The following is an 18,902-nucleotide window of genomic DNA, read 5'->3' on the forward strand; positions in this document are numbered from 1 at the left end:
TGGCCTAAAATCTTTATATCTGAAGAATTAACACCACTTTCTGGCCACAAAATATCCTGTTCCACAATTGGAACAGGCTATTTTGTGGCCAGAAAGCGGTGTTAATAATGCCGTTTTTGAAAAATTAATTTTTTTGGGGAACTCATTTTAGATACTGACAAAATGATAGCTTCAAAAGTTGGACAATAGACATTACTGAAACAGTGTATAATTAAATTTGTTGTCTACAGTGCCAATTTAAAATAAATGATTGTAAACCAAAATGTGTCTAGGTGTGAATAATCCATCTTATATATTAATATTTTTTAACATTTGTACAAATTATTAAGAGATATAATAAATAATTATTTTGAAAATTTTTTGTTTTTATTAAAATTTTTAAAATTAATAAATGAGATTTTAGTAATTATTTCAACAGTATGGAGAAAAATTAATTCATTCTAAATTTTAATAATAATATATATTTTTTTACTTTTAATTTTATCAAACATTTATAAAAATATAAAGTTAAATATATAAAAACAAGTAATCATCATAAGTGACAAGCAATAAAAGTATAAGAATATTATTAGTTACACAAAAACATGAAAGTAATTATTTATAAAAATACTTTAAATAAGATTAATTGAGCCATTTTTAACTAATTGAGAAATGGGTTTATACTTCATTAAATGCTGAGATCCTAATTCTAAATCAACAATTTCTTCTTCCCTGAAAAATTTAAATAATATTCAATAAAATATTTAAACATATTTTTAACCATATTTTTTCATATAGCATGATTTTTCAATTTATATCTGCTAAAATATAGACATTTGATTTATTTTTTAAAAACTGCAATACAGGATGGCAGAAAAATCATTAACCATTTCAAAGTAGAGAATTTTATAGCAGATATCATCAAAGATTACAAAAAATTGTTCAAATTGGCATTCTCCATGTTCAATAAACAATTTACAGCATTCCAAACTGGTTTAAACTATTTTATTATAATTATTATGAAATAATAATTAAATATTCTTGCTGGAATAATTTTTAGGCCATCCTATTTTGATTAAAAATTGAAACATCACAATACTTAAGATAATGTTTTAAATAATAAAATTATTTTTTCTCTCTAAACTATTACAGCAAAATAAAATTAGCATGTTCAACAATCATTTTAAGCTAATTTTTATCTAATTAAAACATAATTTCATTAAATATAAGTAAATATCTTTGTCTGTTAACTATATCTTTGTTTCTTTCTTAATGTAGACAATCTTATTGTACTTGGAATTATTACTTAGGATATTGTTAATGAGAAAACATAGCTTTAACCAAGTATAATATTTGAATTTTAAATCTAGTTATATGTATGTTTGCTTAATTTAAAATATTTGTACAGTAAAACCTTGATTTAACAGACAAAATTTCATGTGTCATATGTGAAAATTAACACCCTGTTCATTTTAAAATGCTTTTTATATGTAATTAAATTAACAGAATCCAAGAGTCACTGCTCTTAAGAACATAAATTATTTGTTTCAGTTAAAGTGTTTCTTCCAAAAAATGTCTATTTATTGATTTCAATTTATATCACATACTTATTTATTACAGTGTTAGAACTATGGTGAGTACGTATGCAATAACACATAGAAGACTTTTCTGTGAAAGTAAACCTATCATGAATACTTAATTTTAATTACACAAACATATTTACATAAGTAAAAATAGATAAACTAACTAATTTCTCAATTTTTTAACATATACCTTGGAAAACCTACTTCATTATATAATGGAATTTTGACTTTTATAGTTAATTTCTGGCCAAAGTATTGAGATTCATGTGTTAGTGCAATACTTTTTCACAAAGACTTATTCCACTAAAGGAGTGAGAGATAAAAATCTGGCCTGACTTTAAAGCATCATAACTTTTGAACTCTAAAAGATAATTTTTAAATCTTTATCCCAAAAATTGCATCATTACACATGCTCAGTTATAGCAAGTGAAGTTTTTAAACATTTGTGAGTCAGTTCAGAAAAATGGCTTTAAAAGAGGATATATTAAGAGATCATGTTGTATAAATGTACAAAAATAAAGCAAATTACTCAAAAAATTTGGTAATGAAGCATTTTTTAGCTGAAAGCCATAGCAAATCAACTGCATACAATATTTCTAATAAGTATGAAATATCTGGAATGTAGAAAACAAGGCCAGGAAGTGGAAGAAAGCTGATTGTCACAAATGCTAAAAACCAAAGAGCCTTACAACAAATGTTTGACAACAATGGTACAGTTAGCTAGATGGAAGCAGCTAAAAGGTTCAATTGTCATTGAACATACATAGGGAAGACACTTAAGATGATAGGCATAAAGAAAAAAAAGAAGAAGAATCCCGAGTACACTGCTGAAAAATTTGCAGAATTCCAAACGCAATGCAAAGGCTTGTAAGAAATTTTGGAAATAAAAAGTTGATTTTGAATGATGAGAAGTACTTTCCTCTCTCTGGCATAAAAATGCCAAGAAATGAAATTTACTATGCAAGCACTGAAAATCAAGCTTTTCTCAAAGGAAGTACAAATTTAAGAAGAAATGTAAAGCAAAAGTCACTGCTGTAGTCATTTAATGTCAATATTATGCAAAATCTTAGAACTCATCATAATCAACACATGTCAATGCTAAATTATTTAAATTGTTAACTGAAATAAAAATTTTTTATTTTATTGTTAGCTATTTTTTCATATTTTAGTATTTTATTTTAAAAGCTTAAAAAATATTACAGTAAAACTTCGCTTAATGAGCACCTCGCACAGTGAGTATTTCGCATAATGAGCAAAACAAATTGTAAAAAATTTGCCTCGCTTAACAAGCGATGTTTTGCATAACGAGTGATGAGGAGAGGGGAAATCCAGAATTGTGTGCATGCGGCATGGTCCATCAGTCTGTGTTTAGCACTCATTCCGCTAGCATCTTAGTGTTGCTTGTGATCACATATTTTTCCAAACTTGTGTTCACAAATATTACTTATAAACATCAACAACCATAGCCCGTTATATAATAAACACGCCAAACGATATGCCAAATTCTTGGGTCATTAAATTTAAGGACCGATTCCAAATTAAATTTTAGAAATGTCTGAATTAAAAATAAACTATTTATAGTTATTAAATTTAATACGAGATGGAAACATAACTGCCTACCTCTAGTCAAATTAATTAATTTCTAATATTTAATTATAGCCTTTACATAACCCAAGAATTTGGCATATCATTTGGAGTGTTTATCAAACATATTAGCTGTGATTTTTTTTTGTTTCTGCAAATCAAATTCTTATCCCAGGATGGTTCATTCCACACTAGAAGAACAGATGATGATGATGATTCATGCTCCTTAACAGTGTATATTGTACAATTTTTTTTTAAAACAAACGTTATGCATTTTTTCGGCATGGAACGCATTATCGTATTTTACATTAATTTCTATGGGAAAAATTGTTTCGCTTAACGAGTGTTTTGCATTACGAGTAAGACTCTGAAACGAATTATGATTGTTAAGCGAGGTTCCACTGTATTTCAATATTTAATTTTCTCAATTTATAGCAACATTAAACAAAACAGCTAAATCAGTAGAATAAATCACTGACTATAAATTTAATTTAAAATACTATTGATATATAATTTAAAATCACTCACCTTCCTTCAATTGTATCTTCTTCTAACAATACTCCATTACAATTTTGTTTTGCTTCCAGAAAAACATAACTATCAACATTAGGTTTTTGACCTACATATAAATAAAAATGTTAATTATCAAATTTTAATATTATCATGTTTATTATTTCATATTTAAAGTGGAGGTTATCAATTAAAATTGCATATTGCATTCTCTACAATGACAAATAATTTTAAATTAGCTTACCAACAGCAGCCATATCCAAGTTTTGCATGTTCAATGGCAAATGTTGCAAAATAACATTATGTAAATAATTTTTAATACTGGTAATATAACTAAAAATGAAAAAAATAGAAGTTATTTTTTGTAAATGAAATATTTCATCAAACAAATTATTTTATTTAACAATAACAAACTATTTTAAAAATATATTTATTCTAATAAACAGCACAGCTGCAAAATTAGAAAAGTTACATATAAAACTCTCTAATAGTAAGTACACTGTTTACTGGAGGAAGATAAAGCTTATGGTAAACTGAAAAATTGCATGTTATATTCCACATCATCAATCTTACCTTATGTTGAAACTACCAGATGAGCCCGGCATTGCTCAGACAAGTAAGTTAATTCACATTATAATGGAGAATTAACTTACTTGATGATAACCTTACTTGAATAAAAAGATTAATTTTAAATTCTAAAATCTAAAAAATCTTGTTTGGAACATTATATTTCGGATTTGGAACGAATTCAAATATTCGTTCAAATTCATTTATTTTGGATTTATTGTTTTTGGGTTACTAGAAGAGTGGAAATGATTAAAATATTTATTAATTTCCAAAATGTGTGCTGTATACTATATGTGCCACTATTTACCTTCCTTCTTTATTATTTACACTGTATACTGACTAAAACTAATTCTCACCTCTTTTTCCCTTGGAGAGTTGAATTTCCAAAAATCCCTTCTTAATGTGCATTTCATGGCATACCCTACTAAAACGCAGTCAAAAACGCAAAAACTGCATCTAAAATAGTACAATAGAAGCCAAGTTCTTCAAGATAATCCTTAACCCTCTATCTCTTCCCCATTGAGGAATTTCCAAAAATTTTTTATTAGGGTGCATTCTCATGGTGTACCCTACTAAAACACAGTTAAAAATAAAAAATTGTATTTAAAATAGTACAGTACAAACTGAGTTTTTTCTAGTTTATCCTAAAAAACTCAGTTTGTGCTGTACTATTTTAGATACGATTCCTCTTCTCTCCTGCGAGGGAATTTCGAAAAATCCCTTCCTAGTGTACATTCTTGTGACATACCCTAACTTTATACCAAATTTCAACTTTCAACTCCTAACTGTTTGGGCTCTGCACTTATTATCATCATCAACCCATCTTGATTATATAGACGATAAAGTGTGTGTTGCATGTTGCATTGTTGTTATAATAATGATAAAGTGAAAACATTATGAATTTATTTCATTGATAGTTGCCCTTGAATAATAATTGCACCCAATTTCCAAAGAATAGAAATAATACCCACCCTCTAATAAATAGTGAGTTACAAGCTGAAGAAAATTATAGTTAGCATGCTGTTTATTAGAATAAATACAGTGACAAAATCTGATGTCAAAATCTTAAGATTTATAAATGCAGTACAGTTTGATTTATTAAAATATTGGTGATATAAATTAATTAAAAACTAAAGATTTTCTTGTTTTAGATTACTAGCAATTATATTAATAGTATTTGTTTAAAAATTGCATTATACTAGAAATTAAATAAAAAGAATACAGTAGAAGTTGCTTATTGTAATAATTTTGTAACTCACCTACCCTATGTTGATAACAATAACTAAGTGATAACATTAAGCACAGAAGTAAATAAGACTATGTAATTAAAATTTGGGTTTTATTGACTCTAACATTCACTGTAAAACAATTAAAACCTGTAGATAAACAATAAATAAAAATTTAATAAATGTAAAATACAGAGCATTCACAAAAGATAAAACCTTTGTCGTTGCCTTTTCCTTTCTGTCATTGCACACCATCAGTAGTCTCCATAATTTTGTAAATTTCGATGGACTACTGATGGTGTGCAATGACAGAAAGGAAAAGGCAATGACAAAGGTTTTATCTTTTGTGAATGCTCTGTATTTTACATTTATTAAATGTTAAATAACATCATCCACCATCTTATTTTGCTATTTTATTTAATAAATAAAAAGTTTAAAATCATCTTTCTTTCCCTTCAAATAATATATAAGGTTACAGTATTGTTTTGTTTATTAAACTTATGTAAAAAAAAATATTATTAATGTAAAGTTTGATAAAAAATTTTACTTATCTACTGAATTTCTTAGAAGTTAGTTTTAGTCATTTATATTTCAAAATCAGTGCCTGAATGTCATCAATCTCCTTGTGTATGTGGGTTTTGGTTTGTCCACTATAGAAATTAAAGGAGAAATGTGTATAGAGCTGAAACAAAATGTAATGGTATGATTTAAAATTACTAAAATGGCACTTCTGCTTAGTTATTCATTAAAATGAACCAAAATATAATCAATGGGATAGTCCTATTCCTATTCCAATGTACTGTACATACATCCCGCTGTTCATAACTTGGAGATATTGGGGACTAAGAATTTGATAATTTCTTATGCAAAATAGAACTCAAAATTGTGATTCATGTTTCTATGATTATTAAATGATGAATCATCTACATCTGAATGTACTGCATTCAAATGTAGATAATTCTTGTATGTCAATATTAAACAGTGGAAAAACAATATTAAAAGTTTCCTTTTTAACCTGGAAAATGCCAAGTCTGCCTGCTATTTTAAACATAAATTAAGCACGAACAACATTAAACAAACTAAAAAGTACAGATTTAAATCAAATCTTTTTACTTCTAATAGAATTTTTTTAATGTTACTATAATTATACTTATTTCTGATATTATCATTAACTCCTCAGTCACTTGCATCACATACAGGATTGTTGAAATTAAACTTCCCCAACTCAGAGGGTGCTGGAGATTGTTCTACTGGTCAAAATAAAATAATATTTGGACAATGACTATTTCAGATGATGTGCTCACCATTTATTAAATAAAACTTTTTCATACAAAAGTCACCGATAGGTGGTGTTGGAGTTATGCATCTGAAGTTCTGAACTTGTTCCATTATTGGAAAACAGTATCTTAACACGCTAATGACTTTTTGATCTCAGAGCTTCAACAAAGCCTTCAAGATGCCATACTCATGAAAGATAGTGCACCATCCCTTATCCCTTGCTCTGTTCAATGACTCTCAAGTATAAGATCATTTGCAAGTTACTCTAACTTAAACAACTTTCAGTGCCTAAACTTTTAATGACCTGAATTATTTTTATTTAAATAAATCTAATGTAAATACAATTACATATAAATTAATATCCTGCATCATGTAATCATGTAAATTTTATGAACAAAAACATGTGAAAAATATGTAAGACTGACTGATATAGAATACACTCAAACCTGTTTTTGTGCGGCCCTTTTTTGTGCGATTTTTTATATGTGCAATGTGTTTTGTGCAATTATTTTTGTGCAGTATAGCAATTTGATTGAAATTCATATACCACACACAAAAAATCACACAAAACAAATCGCAAAAGACCGCACAAAAACAGGTTTGAGTGTATATATTATTTATATACATTACAATCTTAATAACTTCAATCTTTCCAATTATTATATACAAATTTAGTTCTTTTTTTTAGTCAGAATATGCACAAAACTCCAGAAATAAAACTAATTGAAATAAAAATGTTTTTGATATAATTGACAACTGAAGGAGATCTGTCAATCTTAATAAAAATCAAACAATTCTATTCAAATGTAATTGAGATTTAAAAAGAAAAATCAATAAGAGTTGAATATGTGATTACAATATAATATTATTAAAAAATAAATTAATAATAAATTAAAAATTTAAGCCATATATAAATAGAAAGTAAAAATGCTAAATAAAATTAACATGCAAAATGAATGTGTTTCATATAGAAACCTCCATGCTGTTTCTAAAGTATCCACATCACAGTAATTAATACATCTGTGCTAAATTTCTTTGTAGATTTCCAAGACTCCAAGATGTATGAGTTGTGGGTTTCAGCAATGGCGTACCATCCTTGGAAGCAGTGGAAGTGCCACTTCCCTTGTATTTTCTAAAATATAAATACATATTGTGTGATTATTTTCATATTTTAATGTACTTTGAATTAATTAAAATTAATATTTTATTATAACCACATTATATATGTTATTACAAATTTCTATACCACACATGAAAAAAACGATAAGATTGCTATTGTATATTCAAATATCAGTAGTGGAATGGAAGCACCGTATTGTTGAAACCAGGTCAGCTTCCATGGCAAAAATAACTGAATGGTGTAAAGCAGCCAGATTATAGGCATTTGAGCATGCACTTTACAGAGTGGTTTCAATCTCAGGTGGTTTAGCTGCACCATCTCAGGTGGTTTGCTGGTGGAAGCTACACACCAAAACACTTCCAATGATTCTATCCAGAACCGGTTCTGGGCTGTTAGCTGCCTGCCTGCTAGATATTTGGCCACCCTCACCCCATTATGTGAATTGTGAGTAGATTTATAACAACCAAACTGATATGAGTTTACTGGTATGTTTTTATGATAATTCTGTATAGTTGACAGGAGTTTAAAAAAATCCATTAAAATATTTGATATATTTATTCTGCTCTCCCATCTTGTATTACTTACAGATTTCAATGTTAAACCAGTGATATTATGATTTAATATGTTCCATCTATAAGGGGATGCAGAAAAAAACCTAAAATTATTGTACAATGTTAAAAAATCAACTGTTATTTTGGCAGCATCATTTACAACTAAATTTAATGAATGAGATGCACAAGGTACAAATTTAATAATTTAATTTCCTTAAATTTACGATTTATGTATCTGTTGTCATAAAAATTTCTTTCCCAAGACTACAAATATTCAAATACAAAGTAATCAGTTTCAACTTATTTCTACTTAAGAATAAGTAGAAATAAGTTAAATAATTAAGAGATTAGGGAATTAGGGACATAAAACCCTGCTGAAAAAGCAGAAATTTTACTTAAACAAAAGCTTAACTGAACCAATTTCTAGCCGAGTACAATGTCATCATAATATTAGATGTAATAAAGACAGAAATTTTTCCAGTTCAATGAGAGTGACTAAATTTTGGAAATTTCCATGAACACCTGGTCCTAAAACGAATTAGTTAGAAAACAAATGACGGACAATCTATTAAGCTTAACATATTTAGATTTTTACAGTTACGGTGAGAAACATTTAAAATTTACAACCATCCTATTGCATCCTTTGAGATATACTAGTGATGCAACAAAAGAGGCATTTGACATTGTCCAGTATTGGCCTGGGGATATGGCCGCCCACATGCATGCATGCACTGCACACCTACCAGGACCGTCTCTGATTCCATGCATTAGTCACTCGTAGGGAGCTATTTGACTAAGGGGATTGTTTTAAGATTTAAAAAGTAAAGATTTTATATTATTTTTTATGTACACTTCTTTACAAAGCTATATTTAATTATAATTTTTTTTAAAAGTATATTCATACAATTGAAGAATATTTTGTACCAGGTATGTATATCCACCACACATTTTATTTCACCAAGTAAGTTTTTATAATTTTATTTCTAACTAGCAGATAAGCCCAGAGTTTCTCGGACAAAAAGTAGCAATAGCAAAGATTAAGATTACAGGTGTTTCTCACTTTATGACTGAGTTCTGTTCTGATGACTATGTCATTAAACAAATTGGTCGATAAGCAAGGAGCTTGTACTGGGAATATAGGATCGTTGTAAAATTATACAAATTATGCAACAAACTTCAAATTTATTCATGAAAAGTCTATTATAGTATGCTATTAGCCTATTATAGTACTATAAGACAATTATAGTACACGCAAGCCTATAATAGTATGCTTAGTGTGCATGTCACCATTCGCCACTGATCGACACTCAAGCTGAGAAAGGGGATTCCCCGAATTGCAGGTCGAAACTTGATTGGTCGTAAGTACAAGAGGTCATTAAACAGATAGGTCGTAAAGTGAGGAGTACCTGTATTACATTATAACCAATCTTACCCGTTTTTACAGAATGCAAGAATTAGGTCCCCGCATTTCCAGACTAATTAGAGAATTTTTAGATGGGTCTAAAAATATGTTCAATTTCCCATAAAAATGCAAAAAATTGCATCTGCACCTGTAAATCTTGCACGTCGCTTTCTCTTAACACTTCAATTGTTAACACTTCCATTGTTAAGGAATACACTTCTTTCATCCCCACGTGGTACCCTACTAAAACAAAGTTAAAAATAAAGAATTGCATCTAAAATAGTACAGTAGAAGCTGAGTTCTTTAGGATGAGCCTTAATCCTTTCCCTCTCCTCTGTGGAGGGGGGGAATTTCGAAAAGTCCCTTCTTAGTGTACATTCTCGTGACTTATCCTATTAAAATGCAATCAAAAATGCAAAAATCTGCATCTAAAATAGTATAATAGAAGCTGAGTTATTCACAATAAGCCTTAATCCTGTCCCTCTCCCCCGCAGGGGGATTTCGTGTGACATCTATATAATAGTAGGTATATAAAAACACGCGCATATTCGAACGCAATGTTGTGTCAAAATTTCAAAGCAATCGGTGAAGAACTTTCAGAGATTTAAGATTTTGAACAAACAAACATTTACATTTTTATTTATATAGATTTTAGCCTAGTGATTCAGAATGTAATTGTAATATTGAAAATTTATTTTGAAAAAGTTTTGGATCAAGGCCATACAATGAAAAAGAAAACATTATTAAAAGAGAAAGACCAATGCCTAAATTAAATATAAATACTTCAACAAAAAAATTTTTTTAGATTTTTTATTTTCATGATAAAATTTATGAAGACTTTGGCTTTTTATGGATGCATAAAAATGCAAAAATTGTTTTGTTGACCTGGCCTACTATTTTCAAATGAAATTAGTGTGTAGAATAAGAATGGCTTTGATGATTTAAATAATTTCAGTAATGTTGGCAAGACACAATAATTGTAAATGCCACATTGATTCTTTCATAAAATTGAAGCAATTTGGAAATCAAAGCAGAATAGAATTTAACATTAGTAAATAATATAAAATAAATATTAAAAATTACAACAAGATAGTTATGGCTAATAGATATATCTAAATGAATAGATGTTTTATGTTTTTTATCAAAGCGAGAATTGGCATTTAGAGGGTATAGGGAATCTATTGAACCTAATAACAGAGGTAATTATATTAAACTTGTTTATTTATTAAGTACGTTGGATAATCTATTAAAATACACTTAGAGAAGTCTATGGTTTTTACTGGCTGATCGAACAAACAAATACAAATGGACCCTAAACCATCACTGACGTGCAATTACCTGATTGCCCCTGAAAGTCAGCTTCTTACAGAAACACAGTTTCCCTTCATCAAATGTCACGGCATGCCACTGGGTTTCAGTTATAAGTCATATTATTTAGCATCATCACACTACACTTCACTATTTGGTTTCCATTGCATGTGGAGACAGAATAGTGTTAAAAAAAGTAAAGCAGATAAAAAAAAATCATTTAAAAATTTTTTCCTTTCATTTACAAGATGCACAAGTGGTAAGAAACAACAACGTAGGCAATGTAACAATAGCACAAACGAAGTACACAAAGGTAGAATTAACACCACTCTCTCTCTGTTTATGCAATGAAAACTCTCATTGAAAACTCTATTATTAACTACAATGAAATGATGCTAAACTAAAATGACCTGTAACTGAAACCCACAACTCAAAACATCTGAAAGTCTTGGAATTCTTCAAAGTAAATTTAATGCAGTGATTCATTAATTTACATGACAGATCCTTTAACAACAGCTAGAGGTTACTGTATGAAGGTTGACCTTTAACACATTCCTCCCACATATATTTTGCATCTTAATTTTATTTTCTATTTATATATTGTTTGAATTTTTAATTTTATTATTAACCTTTTGTCAGGTGCAACCCCATTCTGAGTATGGTATTTTTTTCTTACATACAGCACCAATTCCAAGTGCAAGTGATCAGCAAGAGCCTGAAGGGGTGGAGTATTTTCAAAGGGATGAGTGCACTAAATAATACAGGAGTAAGGAGTGTTTTGGTTTAAGAAAACAGTTGTTTTTTTCAGAAGAAAAACATATAACCCTTTATCATTATGTATTCTACCTGCTTGTGTTATGATGAATGTGTGGAAAAGATTTAATTCTTTCATTTTTTCTTTTATTTTTAATCTTTTTACCTTACTTTTATTAGTAACATTAAGAATTAAAAATTCCAGCAACAAGTTGCTTAGCTTTCCTGGTAACATTTAAAACTGCATGTCATTTGTTATGGTATTTTATTAAAAAAACTTTTTATATTTTTAACTATTATAAAATGGCATAAAGCTTAATTTTCAGGGTAGGGATAACTTTCATAAAAAATTGTAAATGCTAAGTAAAATTGTCATTAAGTCCAATCCTACTGGAGATACACGACCCTCTTATCTCCCCATCCTCTTGATCTTTAATCACCAAAATTTAATAGCATCAATCCCCCTAATTAACAACCTCCTTGCAAAATTTCAGAAATTTTCAACAAAAAGCACAGGAGTTATTAAGCTTCAAACAGGATAAACAGAATCATGCCCTCCCCACATATACACATTAACATCCATACATACAGAAAAAACTCCAAATGTTTTTGCATTTCTTGAGGTTTCAAGGTGTCCTGAGCCCTGCTGTCTGTCAGACAGGTTGTGTCTGCTCATCAGGTGTTCAGTGACATTTGATGATAGGGAAGCTGTGTTTCCATAAAAATTTTAAATAAATACTGGAAATGACAAAAATAAACAGTTTATTTATTTTACTTCTAAAATAGATACATTGATATAAAACAAAGATTTAAGAACTTGTTTTATTATTTTTTATAAACTAGCTCTACTCGGTGATTTTTTTGACAAAGTCGTTAATTACTTTATCATAAAAATCACTCATCATTGATTCCATTAAAGTATTTAATAAGCTCTTTTTCTATTGAAAGCAATGTTAGTGACGACTATCTTTCCTCTGACTGAGTGTTCTTTGCAAATGCAACAATTTGCTTCGTGGTTGAAAAACTGAGCTCAACAGACATGGTATGGTGGATGTGGTGGTATGGACAGTGTGTGGTGGATGGTACCATAAAAATTAATAATATTAAATCATACAATTTGTTTAATACAGCTTTGTTCGGAATCATCATTAATTATAATATATTTTATGTCTAAGAGTGACTTGCCAATATAGTCTGGACATAAATACAGTCCAACTCATTTATAATGTCATCCATGGGACCAGCAATTTTTTGACGTTATAACTGAGTGTCGTTATCTGCAAAGTCTATTATTATCATAATAAATTTATTATCATATGTATAAAAATGCAAACTACATGTTTAAATCAACTTTATTTACATTATTATGTTTAAGTTTACATCGATGTAATTAAAAATTTCAAAAATTACCTTTTATAAAAAATTTCTATTTGTCATAAATTTCAATAATGGCGGAACTTCCGGTTTTGAGAATAATGTCGAATCAAAAGGCAACAAAAGCTTAAACTAATGTATGCCAATTAAAAATAATTTAATTATTTCTTTATAATCTATTTAATGTAATATGTTATATTAAAAATAATAGAATATTTAACAATTTAGCATAAAGTAATTTGAAAATGAGTACATAATAACCGATCGTCACGTCGTTAAAAGTAGCAAACCTCACCCCACTGAAGTCAGGTGGTGAGAGTACCACCCACAGTCGTTCTAGACCCTAGGACTAAACACGTAGTATTTTCTTTGTGAAATAAAATTTCTAATCTAATTTTGTAAATTTGGGAGTGCTTCAAATATGACGTTAAAACAGAGTTTTATGTCGTTACAAGCGGGTTTTTTAACATTATCTAGTATAGTAAAGTTGCGGGACTGATAAAAATTTGACGTTACATTAGGGTTGTTGTTACATCCGATGATGTTATAACCAAGTTATACGGTATAAATATTGCAATTCACTACATAATTTGTATAAATGAAAAATTTTCCATAAAATTTACTTAATTTAAAGAATTAAAACACGCTTTGGAAAATTGTTTTTCATAATATTTAAAATTATTAACATCTAGAAGTGATAAAAATTCTAAAAATTTTGTCTGAAAATCTATCAATATAATTATAATTAAATATAGGTTTGTAAAGGAATATACATAAAAATAACATTGAATATTCTTTACTTTTTAATCTTAAAACAATCCACTTAGTCAAATAGTTCCTTACGAGTGTCTGATGGATAGAATCATTAAAAGCGTTATACGATATTTTGGTGTGTAGCATCCACTGGCTGAACCGTGAGAGGTTGTGCTCTGTAAAGCACATGCGCAAATACCTATAATCTGGATGCTTTACACGATTCAAATATTTCACCGTGGAAGCTGTCCCATATTCGACAATATAGTGCTTCCATTGAAAATACTTTGTATGCATATACAAATTTATATTTGAATATACAATAGCAATCTTATCATTGGTTTTCATGTGTAGAAATTTATAATAAAATACATAATGCAGTTATAATAAAATATTAATTTTAAGTAATTCAAAGTACGTTAAAATATGAAAATAATCACATAATATGTATTTATACTTTAGAAAATACAAGGGAAGCAGTGCTTCCACAGTTTCTATGGACATCATGCCACTGCTTCTCATGTTAAAATATGGGTCACACCTGATGAAAGGCTAATTTATTTTATAATAATAATATATTAAAATCATGTATTCAACCATTATTGTTTGTTTCTCATTTTAAACCTCAAATTCATTTGAATAGAATCATTTAATTTATTCAGACTGACTACTGAAGCAGATCCATCAATTGGGTAGAAAATGTTTTTGTTTTAATAAATTTTGTTGCTAGAGTTTACAAGTTGTTTTTATTCAAGTACAGTATGTTACATTTTCTCCAGTTTACTATCGAATGAATTTCATAACATCATTAATTTTTATTAATATTATTATTATTTTAATCAAATTGAATTATTAAAAATATTTAAAAAAGATAGAAAATACTAAAATGTTATAATGGAATTAAAAACCATTTAAAAATATTAAAAATACACAAAGTTGTTTCAAGCACTTTTGTGTTCAACAATCTAGCTTCAGGAAGGCTTCTGGAAATGATCACTTTTGCTATGGAAACTTGTCAATTTCCGAAACAAGTATGACATAGATAATTATCTCCTATTTTCACATATTCTAGAAGAGACAACTTATTCTAAGAGATAACATTTACAGACTAAGGCATTGTATGCTAGGAAGGTGCAGATATTTTCTCCATTTATCATTAATATGTTCTTTGATCTGATTTTTAATATCTGAGTGGCCAATGTATGTATTCTAATTCTTTTCTCTCTCTTGTTAAAGATTGGAATCCTGTATCACTTTCTATCCTATGGGCTTTTAAAGTCTTTTTCATTTCTTAAGAGATTCAAAAATTTAGGATTTCTTATTCTATGATCTTGTCACATCTTTTTTCATCAGTTGATGTAGATGGTTAATGAAAAAGTTTGCATAATGGAATGTAAAACAGATGTTATATGAAGGTTTTACTCTTATGTTTCCAGAAGCCTTCTTGAAAACAAATCATTGAATTCAAAGCAGTTGAAGCAGCTTTCTATGCATTTTAGAAAGTTTTTAATTCCACTAATAAATACGAAAAACAGAACACACAACTCCATTGTTTATATTTTGTGGAGTTTTGAAATAATGAAGTGTGTATAGTCAGTCAGATAATAAAGTCTGTATAATCAATCACGTTGTGTTTCAGGATGATAAGTTCTGTACAGCAATATTAAGCTCCTTCCAACAAAAAAGTGTTGTTATAAAATTTTGAATGAAACAAATTACCTTTTTGCAAATCTTTGTTCATTTAAAGACATTAAATCAGGTCTCTTTTTAACCTCTTCTAAATAGTGTGCTCCATATTTTTCAATCTATAAAATAAATTGTTTGATGCATTTATTACTTTAACGCATATAATTTAGTGAGAAATGATACATACAACAACAAAATTAGTATTTACTGTAACTCATAAACATTAAATATTACAGTCAAAATCAAAATAAAAATTTTATAGTAATACTTACTTTCTTTAATCGAATTCTTAAATAATTATTTATGATGTAACTTATGCGAGTCAACTGAATATTACAAAATAGAAATAATTAAACAGAATGAACAATTAATTCATAATTTTAATAAATATATCCATTGTGTTTATTATAAAGTAAGTAATAAAAGATAATTAAATTTATTAATGATACTTAAAATTAAACAACATTTATCATAAAATTACAACTTATATTTGGACAATAAATGTTTGCTTCTTGATAACAATGAATATTTTAATACAGTGGATGATCAGTTAACGAACAGTTCGGACAACAGATACTTTCATGAATGAGTTTTATGTTTGGATAACGAACACCTCACAGAACAAACACAAAAACAAGAGATACTGCATTTAAGATTTATAAAACTATATTTTACTGGCATCTATGAACAGTTTATGAAACTAGACTTTCACAGTTGCCCACATAACCTTTTTTGCACTGGTTGATTTATGTTCTCAGAATCTTTGTACATGCTTTTTTGAACTTTTTATTTAAGAAAACTGATAATATTATGGGGCCTAAAAAGAGTGGAGTGTCAAGAACTGTGTTCATTATAGAAACTAAGCAAGAAATAATAGTCAAAGTAGAGAGTGAACAGAAGATGTCTGACGTTGCTGTGCAGTATGGCTTCAACAGGTTTACAGTAGGCACAATCTTAGCTAAGACAGATTTCATCAAAAAGACTCAAGTAAATAAAGGAGTAATGAAAATCACATCTGAGAAACAAAGATGTACCATCCACGAAAAAAACGGAGAGATTGTTTTTAGTTTATTATTAGATATAAATAAACATATTAAGAAATTATATAATATTTTATTTATTTTTTGGAGTCTCCAGAACAAATTAATCAAATTCCCATAAAAATCTATGGTAAATTGATAATCGGTTAATGAACAATTCAAGTAGCAAACATTGTCTTTGAATGAATTATGCTCGTTAACCGATCACTCACTTTATTTACTTTTATATTTTATAGTTTTGAGACTATAATTACAGATGCTAAATTAAATTTTACCTCCATTTTATGAATCATTATACGGAAATCAGCTTTTTTAGAACTTTTAAGAAGATTTTCTTCCATATGCTGTACTTGATCCAGCATACAATCAACTAATTCACTTTCATATGGTAAAAGTTCAGGAGCAAGACTTTCATTCAACCATACCTTTATCACAAATAATAATTGATTAGAATACTTAGATTTTAGTTCTAAGAATTGAATACTCAGAACTTACAAACATTTTTGTTTTAAAATTCTCTACAGAATTGTTAATTTTAAAAATATTTTAATTTATTATTTATATGTATGCTGAAGTGACCTGATATGAGACTAAAATATGTTTGTTTTTCTAAAACAGGTAATTTTGTTCTTTTTGATTATTATTACTGTTGTGCCAAGTTTTTTACTCTTTCAATCATAAATGATAAAATTTAAAATTAAAAGTAATAATTGATTTTGCAAAAAAAATTATCTAACATTGATTACTTGTAAGTTCTCTACTATTTAACAATTTCTTTTCTTTTAAATTTTAATTCTGATATCAAAATTTCTCAAATTTTGCATAATAGACTTCAATTCTAATATATCTTAAATACAAGTTGTAAATTAAAAAGTGCCAAGGTGCTAACTGGCACCCTGAGTTTGAATCATCACTGTTTATGGCAGGACCACTATCTATGTAGTTTTATGTGGGCAAAGTGCAATTTTGTGGCACAATATCTGCAAAATGGCTTAAATGTGTCAAAAATTACCCAAATATTCATAATCTACACAAAAAACTGTGTAAGAAGTAACTTTCTCAGTTTTTTTTTTTATAGCCAAGATACATAATCTAAAGCTCAACCTAGATGTTCACAAAGTTAAAGGGCAAGTGCATGTATGGAAAACTAGAACTTCATAAACTAAGTTTCACAAAACTTTTCACACTTATTTTTCTAGCAGTTTTAATCCATAAGATAGGAGAACAAACGTTTTTGGCCGTTTTAAATGGCCTTCTTCAAGTTGAATAACATTGGAATGTCCGTTGGCAAATATTCGGATGACGTCATTGTTTATAGAAGTTTCTTCTTTCTTATGATGTCATTGTTTATTACAAAGATTCAATCTGAAGAAGGCCAATTAAAATGGCCGAAAACATTTGTTCTCCTCTCTAATGGATTAACACTGCTAGAAAAATAAGTGTGAAAGGTTTTGTGAAACTTAGTTAAATGGCAAGGCCTTGCTTAAAGAAAAAGTACCAGAGTGGTGCCCGATACACCCTAGTACCACTATAGTGCTGCTTATATACATACATCAGATTTTTCAAATTGTTTACTTGCACATATACAATTTTTAAAATTCTACATTACATTGTTAAAGTTCAAATTAAGTGAAATGATCTAAAAGCCTGTAACTTAATTACTTAGCAATTCAACCTATCAGATTTTAACTTTATTTTTAATTTATGAAGACACAAATAATACCTCTTCTAATTTCTGTAGTACTGCACCAGGTGTTGTTAATTCCTCTTGATTTTCACCTTCTTCCATAAACTCAAGAGAATCTCCATCCATTTTTAACTTCCAAATTCGCTTATGTTGTTAAATATATATATATTCAAGCATTATTATACTATTAATAAAAATTAAATACGACTTAAAATTCTTATATTAAATATACTTAATAATTAAGCCTGCGTTACTTACAACTGTTAACGAATATCTCAACGTGTCTTATTCCTTTAACCAATAAAACTTGTATTGTAGAATAACTAGATTGTTTTCATTTCGATTCAAATTTAAACTTTCTTGTTCCGTTTGTAATGGAGATTATTTAAGTTTAAATAACTTTTAAATAACGCAGAGAACGGGTAAACAATGAAAACAACAAGTTTTTCTATTTTGCCGCCAAACCGTCATTGACGATTTCGCAAACGTGTTATCAGCGCT

The 18,902-nt window shown here is 28.3% G+C and overlaps 1 protein-coding gene across 3 annotated transcripts; it reads right to left on the reverse strand.

Moving 5' to 3' along the window:
* Positions 1-455: 455 nt before the first annotated feature.
* Sld5 (DNA replication complex GINS protein Sld5) lies at positions 456-18,869 on the reverse strand. Of its 3 annotated transcripts, none has more exons than XM_067275918.1 (8): positions 18,660-18,869; positions 18,438-18,545; positions 16,990-17,139; positions 15,947-16,000; positions 15,708-15,793; positions 3,901-3,989; positions 3,675-3,765; positions 456-711 (listed from the first exon to the last, which is right to left on the reverse strand). In XM_067275918.1, exons 2-8 carry the CDS (start codon positions 18,525-18,527, stop codon positions 612-614), a joined length of 660 nt encoding a protein of 219 aa, XP_067132019.1. In that variant the 5' UTR covers positions 18,528-18,545; positions 18,660-18,869; the 3' UTR covers positions 456-611. The 3 variants fall into 3 exon arrangements, with proteins under 3 accessions (XP_067132019.1, XP_067132020.1, XP_067132017.1); XM_067275919.1 differs by having other exon boundaries at positions 18,438-18,585; positions 18,660-18,673; XM_067275916.1 differs by having other exon boundaries at positions 457-711; positions 18,634-18,869.
* Between the last annotated feature and the right edge of the window lie 33 nt (positions 18,870-18,902).

The sequence above is a fragment of the Centruroides vittatus genome, unplaced genomic scaffold (genome assembly GCF_030686945.1).
Source record: "Centruroides vittatus isolate TY-2023 unplaced genomic scaffold, ASM3068694v2 contig_651, whole genome shotgun sequence".
In the NCBI taxonomy this organism is placed as follows: domain Eukaryota; kingdom Metazoa; phylum Arthropoda; class Arachnida; order Scorpiones; family Buthidae; genus Centruroides; species Centruroides vittatus.

What these genes read in the sequence shown, in the direction of transcription:
- Sld5 (XM_067275918.1), bottom strand. Translation starts at nt 18,527, where the DNA reads ATGGATGGAGATTCTCTTGAGTTTATGGAAGAAGGTGAAAATCAAGAG. An exon ending in TAAGAATTCGATTAAAGAAA is followed by an intron (nt 15,794 to 15,946) that starts GTAAGTATTACT and finishes TTTATTTTATAG; the next exon opens with ATTGAAAAATATGGAGCACA. An exon ending in GAACAAAGATTTGCAAAAAG is followed by an intron (nt 3,990 to 15,707) that starts GTAATTTGTTTC and finishes TTTCATTTTTAG; the next exon opens with TTATATTACCAGTATTAAAA.